Source organism: Myxocyprinus asiaticus, chromosome 8 (assembly GCF_019703515.2).
Source record: "Myxocyprinus asiaticus isolate MX2 ecotype Aquarium Trade chromosome 8, UBuf_Myxa_2, whole genome shotgun sequence".
In the NCBI taxonomy this organism is placed as follows: domain Eukaryota; kingdom Metazoa; phylum Chordata; class Actinopteri; order Cypriniformes; family Catostomidae; genus Myxocyprinus; species Myxocyprinus asiaticus.
The window spans coordinates 3,947,765-3,961,010 of record NC_059351.1 but is presented as its reverse complement, the minus strand read 5'-3'; the positions used below and the strand labels follow the sequence as shown (position 1 = coordinate 3,961,010).

Sequence of the window (13,246 nt, the reverse complement as noted above, 5' to 3'; positions counted from 1 at the left end):
CAGCATTAAATTAATGTCTTCTAAAGCGATGCAATCACTTTTGGTTAAAAAAAGATAAATATGATATATGCCATGATACATAAGTAATCTCATGTTCTCTACTCTGTTGAGACATCCAGGATAAGCACACAAATGCACCATTGTGAGTAAAGAAACAGATAAATACATATCTAAATCAAAACCAACCAAGATTCTGTACAGCGTTCCACCTTCTCACTTGTAAACAGCGCTGCTCTTCCAGCTGTGATGCACGTGCGTCAGTTCTCACGTGTTTCAAATGCCAATGTGATTACATCACATGTCCTGACCAGAAGCATGATTTAGAGTAAAAAAAAAATAAAGTACTTAAATATTTGTCTTTTTGACACCAAAAGCAATCGTGTCACTTTGGAAGACATTAATTTAACAGCTGGAGTCGTATCGATGACGTTTACGTTTACTGTCCGTGATTTTTGGAGCTTCAAAAGAGAAATCACCATCCACTTGCATTTTAAGGACATACTGAGCTAAGATATTTTTCTGTTTGTCTTCAAATGTGTTCTGGTGAAGAAAGAAAGTCATACACACCTGGGATATCATGAGTAAATAATGAGAGATTTTTCATTTTTGGGTGAACTTTCTCTTAAATATCGAAGAATATACAGTATCTACTAAATTAGAATTTTAAAAACCTAATAAACTTTTTGGTGAAATGTTTTGCTTGAAAAGTTTGTTTGTGTGATATATTTCTTTTTAAATAAATTCCACTTGGTTTGATATTTTGTTTTTTTAGTGTGACTGAAGTGTCAAAATACTTTCTGGGGACACTATATGATTTTGAAGTAGGTTCATGCAGTCCATGAATCATGCAGTTTTTTTATTTTTATATAATCTAGCTGCAGAGATACATGCCCTTACGCATCATAAACCTCCTCTGGCTATGACATCTTGTGCAGTGTGACTCAGTATCTGCTGGGCAAATAATCATCAGATACTCTGACTCTGCAGCATACGACTCTGTGCTCGATCAATCAAAAATCTCATCCTTCTTCCCATCAGCATCATCATCATCTGTAGTTGCGCTACTCATAATCATTTTAAGACAGAAATTGAAAGGTTGTTTATGCCATTACTGAGACTTAAACATCTGTGTCTCTGTCTCACCACCTCCCTCTCTCTGCAGTGATTTTGCAGTGTCTGCAGTTCTTTCTAATTGTCCAATTCACTCATATTACTTAACCTCTGCTATATCTAATTGGCAGATGCTTAGTGGAGTTTTAAAGTCAACATGAAATCAAAATTAACCCCATTTACTCTCTTAATGCACGTTATATTTAAAACATCTGTGTGATCAGATTTGATCTTAATTTCCATGGATTTGATCCTACGTCAAACGTGAGAAACAAATTGGGATTTATAAAGGCAAAAACTGATGTGAAAATGTTCTTACACGTACGTCAGCTGACAAGCATGCAAACAAACTTTTTTTTTTTTTTTGTGCTCATGCTTCGTTGTGCCAGTGCAAGCTGACTTGATCTTTTGATATAAGTCAGAATGTGGTTTATATTTAGGTTTTGCATCTGTAATGTACATCGATCAGCCACAACCTGCCTAATATCGTGTAGGTCCCCCTTGTGCCACCAAAACAGCTCTGATCCATCGAGGCATGGACTCCACAAGACCTCTGAAGGTGTCCTGTGGTATCTGGCACCAAGACGTTAGCAGCATATCCTTTAAGTCCTGTAAGTTGCAAGGTGGGGCATCCATGGATCGGACTTGTTGGTCCAGCACATCCCATAGATGCTCAATCTAATTGAGATCTGGGGAATTTGGAGGCCAAGTCAACACCTTGAACTCTTTGTCATGTTCCTCAGACCATTCCTGAACAATTTTTGCAGTGTGGCAGGACGCATTATCCTGCTGAATGAGGCCACTGCCATCAGGGAATACCGTTACCATGAAGGGGTGTACGTGGTCTGCAACAATCTTTAGGTTGGTGGTACGTGTCAAAGTAACATCCACATGAATGCCAGGATCCAAGGTTTCCCAGCAGAACATTGCCCAGAGCATCACACTGCCTCCGCCGGCCTGCCATCTTCCCATAGTGCATCCTGCTGCCATCTCTTCCCCAGGTAAATGACGCACACTCACCCGGCCGTCCACGTGATCTAAAAGAAAACATGGTTCATCAGACCTGGCCACCTTCTTCCACTGCTCCATGGTCCAGTTCTGATGCTCACGTGCCCATTTTAGGCGTTTTCAGTGGTGGACAGGGGTCAGCATGGGCACTCTGGCAAGCTGCGATGCACTGTGTGTTCTGACACCTTTCTATCATTGCCAGCGTTACGTTATTCAGCAGTTTGTGCTACAGCAGCTCTTCTGAGAGATCAGACCAGACGGGCTAGCCTTCGTTCCCCACACGCATCAGTGAGCCTTGGGCGCCCATGACTCTGTCGCCGGTTCACCGGTTGTCCTTCCTTGGACCACTTTTGGTAGGTACTAACCACTGCATACCGGGAACACCCTACAAGATCTGCCGTTTTGGAGATGTTCTGACCCCGTCATCAAGCCCTCACAATTTGGCCCTTGTCAAAGTGGCTCAGATCCTTACGCTTGCCCATTTTAGGCGTTTTCAGCGGTGGACAGGGGTCTGCATGGGCACTCTGGCAAGCTGCGATGCACTGTGTGTTCTGACACCTTTCTATCATGGCCAGCATTATGTTATTCAGCAATTTGTGCTACAGCAGCTCTTCTGTGGGATTGGACCAGACGGGCTAGCCTTCGTTCCCCACTTGCATCAGTGAGCCTTGGGCACCCATGACTCTGTCACCGGTTCACCGGTTGTCCTTCCTTGGACCACTTTTGGTAGGTACTAACCACTGCATACCGGAAACACCCCACAAGACCTGCCGTTTTGGAGATGTTCTGACCCCGTCGTCAAGCCCTCACAATTTGGCCCTGGTCAAAGTCGCTCAGATCCTTATGCTTGCCCATTTTTCCTGCTTCCAATCAAGAATTGACTGTTTACTTGCCGCCTAATTTATTCCACCCTTTGACAGGTGCCATTGTAACAAGATAATAAATGTTATTCACTTCACCTGTCAGTGGTTTTAATGTTGTTGCTGATCAGTGTAAATGTAACAGAATATTTACTTGACTAAAATACTAAAATGCAGCATAATCGATGGCAAGTGCGAGCAGAAGAGAATAGCGGGAAAAGAACATGCATGTAGTTTGTACAGAATATGATTGCCATGTAGACTATGCATATTTTATGTAAAAGAGCATCTAAACCTCTTTTGAGAATTAAGATTTAGCAAGAATATGGATAGACATTGGTCGAAGAATGGAGTGGATTTACAGTAAATGTGGTCAATGAATACATTTTAACTGATGATGAGTTGTTGAGTAGGCTACATTATATGGGCAGACACCGGTAGCTGCACTCACTTTTTTAGAAAATCTGTTTTTTAGATGAACTTTCCTTGCGAATGAATGAATGAACGAATAAATAAGTTGCGCATGTGCTTTAATTGTGTTATGTCTCACCAGATTAGGATATTTGTGGGCATTCTGTAGGCGGAGTCCATGCGCTCATTCACGTGCGCATGTTTTTTGATAAATTGACCTTTCGCCAAGCCCCGCCCTAAAAGCGTTTCTGACCAATCCTATCCACCTTATTTTGCAACGCGGAAGTAAGCAGCGGCTGCATTTCTGGCGAATGTGACAAAGTTCTGCTTGCATTGACCGCAGTGTAAAAACTGAAAGGTTATAATACCAGAGTTAGTGATCTGGGCTTATAAACTATCACACAATCGCAGGATGTACAGCAGAATTATGTGCCAATGTCGGATAATTTTCTAATGTCAGCATTTATAGTAAAAGAGTAAGTAAATCATTCACTTGTTGCTGTGTGTTGTTGTATTGAAGAGACACAGAGAAAATCTACTTCTTTCAATACCGAGATTGTGACGATGCAGTCTTTCTTGTCTCTATGTAAACCTCCATTTATATTATTTCCAAAGGCGATGTTTCATAAGCCATACTGAATGCGAGATCTGCGTGTCTGTTTACTATACACCCCTAAGAAAGAGAGAATGCTCTCTGAAAATTGTCCATTTATTATTTTGCCAAGATGAAACAAGATGCAGTTTTGGTGCAAAGAAAGTTAAAGCAGCATTTTTCCAGCATCTTTCTTCTCTCTGCTGGTTGTGTAAAGTTTGTGGAGGCATTTTAGATGGCGCCCAGGACTGTCTGTGTCAGCGCCTGATTTCATTCATTCTGCCAGTGCAACAGTGTGTGATTAAATGATGGCAAAATGCGATAAACGGTAAAACTATATGCGCTCAAAACCAATGAGTTTTTGAAAATCGTAATTAATGATAATAATATGTCGACATTTATTGCCAGCCTGTAATATAAAGCAGCATAATGTAGTATTTTTGCATAGCTAAAATAGCTGGAAGTGGCTTATACCAGAAGTGGTCCACATTCAATGTTGCTAATAGCGGTGCCCAAGTTTTGCTGAAAAATAAGGTGGATACAGAGATGCGACTTATATGTTTGTTTGTTTTTTTCTCAACAACGTGATTTTGACTCTGTGCGACTTATAGTCAGGTGCGACTTTATTTCTGGAAAATATGGTAAATAAATACATAAATAAAAAATATAAAAAATTACTTGCTGTGGTGTTGCAAGAATTCATTTGCAAGAACAAATCTACAAGTTGGAAAAGAGGCAAATTTGTTAGTTTTTCATTACCCAATTAGCGCTCTTGTCACCTGTGACCTCATTATACAGCATACCTATGTTACTTGCTTTTTTTGCATAGCAAATTTTAAACATTACGGGTAAACACGCTACTAAGACAGACAGGACAAGTTCTTGAAAATGAAAACTATCGACAATGGTTATGTGGGATAGTGGGATAGTGGTGTGCTGTGGGATTTTTTAATCGTAAAAAGTGTGCCATTGCACAGAGAGACTCTGTTCTACAGTTTTCTATCTAATTACTGTGTAATTTAACCATGCTTTACAATGTTACTCTTCATTCCAGCCCACATAAGAATATTATCAATTCTTTTTATTAGAATATTTTGCCAAAAACCACGCCGTTCACGGCAATCTCCCATTCATTCCTATGGGAAGTTGCGTGAAGCTTGTCAGATGCAGCAGCGATAACCAGGCAGAGCTTAGCAAAGTGTCAGTTGCGATATATAAAGTGGAAAGCATTTAGGGACTTTTTTTTTTGTGCATTCAGAAGTTTTATCAATTCTTCGTAAGAACATTTAGGAAATTGTCGTACATTCACAATTAAGGCCATTCTACGAACATCTTAAATTAGGCCCCTGGTTATTGTGAATGATCAACCGGTGCACATTATTCCAAATAATTTTTTGTTTTGTTTTATTGTCTTTGTAATCGTTCATCAAAATCACAACTCCTCATCTGAAACATGTTTATTTTTCAGTTGTCGTCACCAAGCTCTCTTATTTTTCAACACCTTGCTTCTAACCACCTGTCATAAAGAGACCACTTTTAATGAACCAATCAATTCACGATAGATAAAATCAAGTCCCATCCTTAAAGGGATAGTTCACCCAAAAATGTAAATTCTCTCATTATTTACTCACCCTCATGATATCCCAGGTGTGTATGACTTTCTTTCTTTCTTCACCAGAACACTTTTGAAGAAAAATAGAAAAATATCTTTGCTCAGAAGGTCCTAAAAATGCAAAAGAATGGTGATTTCTCTTTTGAAGCTCCAAAAATCACACACATAAATGTCATCGATATGACTCCAGCAGATAAATTAATGTCTTCTAAATCGACACGATCACTTTTGGTGTCAAAAAGACAAATATTTAAGTACTTTTTTTTATCTCTAAATCATGCTTCCGGTCAGCAGCGGTATGTGCGTGCAACGTAATTGCGTTGCCATCTCACGATCTCCACTCGATTGAGACATCCAGGATAAGCACACAAACGCACCATTGTGAGTGAAGAAACAGAAAATACAGATCTAAACCAAAACCAACCAAGGCACTGTACAGCGTTCCTCCTTCTCACTTGTAAACAGCGCTGCTCTTCCTGCTGTGACGCACGTGCATCAGTTCTCACATGTTTCAAATGCCAATGTGATTATGTCACATGTCCTGACCAGAAGCATGATTTAGAGTAAAAAAAAAAAGTACTTAAATATTTGTCTTTTTGACACCAAAAGCAGTTGTGTCACTTTGGAAGACATTAATTTAACAGCTGGAGTCGTATCGATGACGTTTACGCTGACTATCTGTGATTTTTGAAGTTTCGAAAGAGAAATCTCCATTCACTTGAATTTTAAGGACCTACTGAGCTAAGAAATGTTTCTATTTTTCTTCAAATGTGTTCTGGTAAAGAAAGAAAGTCATACACACCTGGGATATCATGAGGGTGAGTAAATAATGAGAGAATTTTCATTTTTGGGTGAACTATCCCTTTAATTATTTTTTTCTCGTTGAATATCCTGTTTCAATACATGCCTCATCATGGATGTAAAATGTGTAACAAATGACGTTTCATGTTGACTTTAATAACAATGACTTTTAATATTACTTACAAAACAGTGTGGCACATGCTTTTAAGTCATAGTCTCTTTTTATATGAACATTTTATATACACAGCAGATTTTAAAACATTAATGACTAAAATTCATAGTTAGACCCCCTACTCTCTATATTGCTTTTTTTTAGGTGTCAAATATTTATGAATTCATTTTATGTGATTTGCTTTGCTGTGATTGGAAATCACCTGCGTTTAATAATCTATTTACCTTTGTTTTATATTTCCAGCTGAGTACTCACCCAGTTGGTGTGAAAGCTTATAGTGTAATTAAGAGAGAGAATGTGTGAGAATGTGTCATTTAACATTCAGATACATCAGCTATCATCACTATTCAAAAGAAAAGAAAAAGATACACTTTAAAAGAGTTCAGCAGAGTCTTGTGGGGTTCGAGCAGCACCAAAAATTGACTTTACTGTCAGTAATTTTTTCTCTTTAGCTCAATATTAGTCATAATAAAGACTTTTGTAATATAGATCCCTGGTATTAACATCTGTTTCTGGCATTCCGATTACAAGTTTAAATGTAAATGGGGTCAAATGTTTTGTGATACCATCACTCAAACCACATTCAGAGGTAATCAGAAACACATGTGATCACATCACATTTGCCGCATAAAGAGAAGGACCCCCCACTCATCTGTCATTCATTCATTGCATTAAAACAGTGTTAAATTCTGTCTGGATTCCTTCAATTTCTTATGTTTCTTGTGTTTTCCACCTGTCTGTGTGAATGTGTTTTTGTGAGCATATTGCATTTATTTTGTTTTACTGGCTCCATGTGCTTCCTCACTCCACCTGCTGCTCTGATTCCTGGCCACACCTAGCTGAAGACAGTAATTAGATACCAGCTTCACCTGTTCCCCATCTTCAACATCCAATTCAATCCTGTGTAACTGTTTCCTCCATTCTACTCATACTCTACCTTTGTTTGTTCTGTGCCAGATTGTCTTTTCTGTGCCAACCTTACCAGTCCTGTTTGTTATCTGTAAATTGTGTGAAGCATTCACATCTGATGTTCAGTTTGTTTAGGAGCTCGACTAAAATAATGAACATTCCATTTTATTGCCAGATAGACTATAGATAGATAGACTACATGTACAATCATCATGTCTCCCACAATCCAGGACAGACTGGGCCAGTGCAAAGCAGGTCCTGGGTGACGGCAACTTCCTGAAAAAGCTAATGGATTATAACAAGGACAATATCAGGCCTCAGATTCTTCAGAAGCTGCAGAAATACATAAGTAATCCAGACTTTGTGCCTGACAAGGTGGAAAAAGTGTCTAAGGCCTGCAAGTCCATGTGTATGTGGGTGAGAGCCATGGACCTGTACTCTAGAGTTCTGAAAGAGGTCGGGCCCAAACGCGAAAAGCTGGCTGCTGCTCAGGTGAGTCAGTTTGTTTTATTGGGTTTTATTGTGCGAGAGCATGAAAGATAATGACATAAATGGATGCCAAAGAATGGAGTATTGGTGCTTTGATGGACAGATTCATATTGCTGTGATGTCAAATGTTATGTCTGCATTTTGAATTAGACATCAGATTGCATTTCTTGTTTCTCTGTGTATTGTTATTATTTGATTTGATTGTTTTACCATTTATCAGGCCGAGTTGGATGTAACAATGTCCACATTGAAAGAAAAGCAGAAGAAATTGCAAGAGGTGGAGGACCAAATCAAAGTGTTGCAGGAGCAGTTTGACTCCAGCGTGGCTGAGAAAGAGGGCCTGGGTGAGTGAGTGAGTGATAGAGAGAGAGCATATAAAGACAGATGTAAGTTTTTGCAAATGTGTGTCACTGAGGGGACTACATAATAATACAGCTAAAACAGAAAATAAGAAAGTGTGTTGGGGATAAATAAAGGCATTTAGGAAAAAAGGGGAATAGAAGTAAATAACTAATAAGGGCATCTTTATACTGTACAGTTGGATATTTTACTATATGTGTGTGTGTATGTTTATTGATGTAGCTAAAACCATGGCTCTAACTGAAGCACGCCTGCGTCGGTCTGGAAAGTTAACGGCTGCTCTTGGGGATGAGCAGGTACGATGGCAGGAAAGCATTGCACTGTTTGAACAGGAGATTCACAACGTCATTGGAAATGTCTTCATAGCTGCTGCATGTGTGGCTTATTATGGAGCCTTCACCTCCCATTACAGACAAATGGTAGCGTATTAAAACTTTACAAACAGTTCTTGTTCACTGTATTACATCCTTATTACATAGATATTACATGTGTTAATTATAATGTATCTCTCAGTATCATGCATTATCCAGCATGTCTTTGGACCTATCCTGTTTCTGCTCATCTATATCAGTTGTTCAAAGGTGGTAAAGAAAATGCATCTGAAGTGGCATATAAGATAAGGTGTCTTTACACAGACTGTTTAATGCTGCTCAGAGGTGGCATAAATGCATTTACAAAGGAATTACAATTGCATAAATAATTATAAGAAAACAATGTGTTCAATATAAAATAATTAATAGAGAAATATGAAAATATGAAATTATACTATTAAATATAAAACCATAAGTTATTAAATATATGCTCTGTCATGACAACAACAAAGTTTAAGGCTGCACTTATGCTGCATTTCATTCGCACAGAACCAGAACTGCCTTTGATACCAAGGGCTGAGGTTGGTCAGCCTTAATTTGGCTGTGTAAAGTCTTTGGACATGAAAACAGGTGACCCAATTAGTGTTCCCCTTTAGCTCACTGAACACTTAACACCTCTGCTATTGAAGACCATCTCTGTTTCACACTGAAGAGAGTGAGATCATTTATCATGTTCTGAACACAGAGGTAGATTGTGAGACGTTGATTTAGAAATCTATCAGGCCCGTGCTGAGTGTGAATTCTGTCTCTGCTGCCAAAGTGCATTCAATAGGCTATTCAATACTAGTCATCTTTCTTTGACAGATAGATTGTTAGGTAACATTAGTGAGTTTAAGAGCTAATTCCAAGTCTAAGTCTTCTAAGTCTTTTACTTTCAGTGCATGAATGTACAATTATTTTTCCTGTAAGTTTATCTGTATTTCAAAAGTGGCAAAGTGAGAAATGTGAAATGTAAAGGGTCAGCATCAAAATATATTTGCAATTTTTTTTTACTGTTGTGATCATTTTAATGCACTTTTTATTTGCTTATTGCGTTTCTTAAAACTGTCATTAGACTAATTTTATGATCCATCCTTGTCTTGCGACTCACAAGTAAGAGAGTGTTAAGATTTTAATAGTGTCTCTGATTTAAACAGTGGCAAAAATGGTTGGTAAGTTCAATCGTTTTCCGTCTATTTCATCTATTTAAAACTGATTTAATTATTTCTGTGCGTCATCAATTAAAAATGTTCATGGAAGTCTGTGTGCAGCTTTTTCATGTATTAAAATGTTTTAGTAAAAACTTAAATGGGTAAATATTGCTGTTTATGTAGTGTTATACTGTATTGTTGCATATATATGAAAATTATTAAGTGTCATCAGTCCTATTGGAAAAAGTGTGGAAAACATGCCTTGACTATTTTTAACTAGATTTATGCTGTGTTTTAGGTCTTAAATTAAACATTTTGACTTAAAAATTTGATCTGTCTAGCAACAATGGCTATTTGGTTGCTATTTGGATGGTCACTCTGATAAGGTCACCCATTTAAGCCATTTCAGAGCAAATTAATTAAAGGAATATTCCCGGTTTAATACAAGATAAGCTCAGTTGACAGCATTTGTGGCACAATGTTGATTACCACAAAAATTAATTAAGACTTGTTCCTCTTTTCTTTAAAAAAAAGCAAAAATCGAGGTTACAGTGAGACACTTACAATGGAAGTGAACTGGCCCAATTTGTGGAGGGTTTAAACACAGAAATGTGATGCTTATAATTTTGTAAAAGCACTTGAATTCATTCTTCTGTTAAAATGCATGTATTATTTGAGCTGTAAAGTTGTTTAAATTGTCATTTTTACAGTCATTTTAGTGTGTTAGGGTTTGTTGACATTACATCATCATGGTAAGGAAGTTGTAAAATTGGCTATACCCATCGTGAAACCAACTAAATTTCACAGACCACATCTCAAAGATCATGTAGATTTACACTATCAGGAAGATAAGACCCTTCCTCTATGAACATGCCACACAACTTCTTGTTCAGTCACTTGTCATAACTAGACTGGACTACTGTAACGCTCTCATTGCAGGCCTCCCTGCATGTGCAATTAGACCCCTGCAAATGATCCCGAATGCAGCAGCACTGCAACATCTGGTCTTTAATGAACCAAAGAGAGCACATGTTACACCACTCCTCATCTCTCTCCACTGGCTGCCGGTTGATGCACGTATCAAATTCAAGGCTCTGATGCTGGCATACAGAACAGTCACTGGGTCTGCTCCAGCATACCTAAAATCATTTATGCAGAGCTATGTTCCTACCAGAAGCCTGCGGTCAGCTAATGAGCGCTGTCTTGTTGTACCAACACAAAGAGGTGCCAAATCACTTTTCTGAACTTTCAGCTTCATCATACCATGTTGGTGGAATGACCTTCCCAACTCCATCCGTGAAGCTGACCCACTCTCTGTCTTCAAAAAACAGCTAAAAACACATCTTTTCCATGAGCACTTAACCAGTCACTAAAAAAAATAAAAAATTCTTGTTGCATTTTAATCTGTCTTGAAAACTACTATTCTCCTTAAGATGATTCGCTTATAATGTATTCCAAGTTGCTTTGGATAAAAGTGTCTGCCAAATGAATAAATGTAAATGTAAATGTAAACTTTACACAGAAAAGATTTGTAAGCACTGAACTACTAAGTGGAAGGTTGTTGGTTCAATCCCCACAGCCACCACCATTGTGTCCTTGAGCAAGGCACTTAACTCCAGGTTGCTCCAGGGGGATTGTCCCAGTAATCAGGGCACTGTAAGTCGCTTTGGATAAAAGCGTCTGCCAAATGCATAAATGTAAATGCAAATATACTGTAGATTAAAGATCATCAAAGGCTAAAAAATACTGAGGTTTCCAGTTGCATGGTAATACCATGTATAAATCTCGATATTTCTATGTAACGTACATGTGTTTAATGAGCATTTTTGTGTGTGTCCTCGTCTTGTAGCTAATAGATCACTGGATCACAAGCTGTCAAATGTTGGGGATCCCAATTAGTGACAACTTCAGTCTCATCGGCATTCTAGGAGACCCCTACGAGATCCGACAGTGGAATGCCGAAGGGTTGCCACGGGACACTGTCTCCACAGAAAATGGAATCCTTGTGATGCGCGGACGTCGCTGGCCACTCATGATTGACCCTCAGGATCAGGTGACCGCTAACTTTTCCAAATATGCTGTCTGCAGTCTGCGTTCTCATCTACAGCAGTGTTCCTATGCTCTTAAAAGTCCATCCCTTTCAGTTTCTTAACAAGGCAAGTCACAAGAACAATAATTTAATGTATGTACTGTATATATTTTTTAATTGCCCTAAACAGTATAGTTCACCATTAGAGCAGAGCTAAACAATATCTCCATGAAACTGTTTAGAAGCCATCCATCAAATCACTTTAAAAGCAGCTTATTTTCAGGGTGAAATGAAGCTGACACTAATTTGGACAAGTTGTCATCTGGAAGGCAAGCCAACTGTCACGCACTGTTTCCCAAGCAAATTACATCATTAGTTGGCAATTGGCAGTAGCAGCTATCAGGTTTTAGTGTTAGTAGTGTCCATGCATTTTTAGCTTTATAATTCTGGTATTAGTTTACCTTGTGAAAACTTGGTGTTATTAATACGAATGATACATGTACTGTATGTATGTTTTAAATAAAGGACTTTGACGATAGGATCAGTGTAGCACAGACAGTTGTTATCAACAAATGTGTGAAATGGTATATTTCACATAAAAATAGTCTTTAACTGTGCTTAATCTAAATTCTTATGCAATTCCTTGACTGTTGTAGAAGGAGTAAGATAGTAAGTAACACAGTGTTGAACTTAGACTGACAAAAAGAGACTGACTTGTTTGGAGACTTCTCAATAGGGTTTCTGCTTCATTTCATAGCCTCTGTGACACCTTAGGTTAATATGTGCGTTGATTGAAGGATATCTGATAGTTGGGCATGTTCAGTTTGTTAAAGATGTTGTCAAGGTGGTATGAAAAGCAAATTGGAAAACAGTCCTCCCTAAATTACCTTTAACAAATCTCTCTCTCTCATTCCAGCCTTTCCTTTTTCATTACTGTCCTCTGTTTTCACAGCATTTGCCTGCCATTCTCCTATCTACATCTATTATATCTTGTTGTTTGTGTTTTGTTCTTTCACCATCTATCATCTCTCCTGGGAGGCTTCTCTCTTCCAGAAAGACTGAAACAGACATATAAACATCAGGCTGTATCGCTTTTACATGCAGACACACACATACCCACACACACACACACACACACACACACACACACACACACAAATACCATGATGCAAACACTGCACTCAGCTCAGCTCAGGTCAGCAAGAAAGTAAACATACATGCTTGTGCAACTTAATTCGGTAGCACTTTAGTTTAGGGATCAGAAATTAGACTAATTTGAAATTAGATCATGACTAATAATTACACTTGTAAATGACTAGTTATACATTATAAAGTATTTATTAAGCTTTTATTGGCTGATTTCTTATTCTTGCTTTATAGTGCCTTTATATT

General features: G+C 38.3%; 1 protein-coding gene across 1 annotated transcript in view; it reads left to right on the top strand.

Moving 5' to 3' along the window:
- dnah6 (dynein, axonemal, heavy chain 6) overlaps positions 1-13,246 on the top strand; it is a 105,387-nt gene that overhangs the window by 57,844 nt on the left and 34,297 nt on the right. Inside the window, exons 53-56 of the mRNA XM_051704715.1 lie at positions 7,706-7,967; positions 8,185-8,308; positions 8,547-8,743; positions 11,675-11,878. Of these exons, the coding sequence (XP_051560675.1) occupies positions 7,706-7,967; positions 8,185-8,308; positions 8,547-8,743; positions 11,675-11,878 (787 nt within the window). The remainder of the gene's footprint in view (positions 1-7,705; positions 7,968-8,184; positions 8,309-8,546; positions 8,744-11,674; positions 11,879-13,246) is intronic.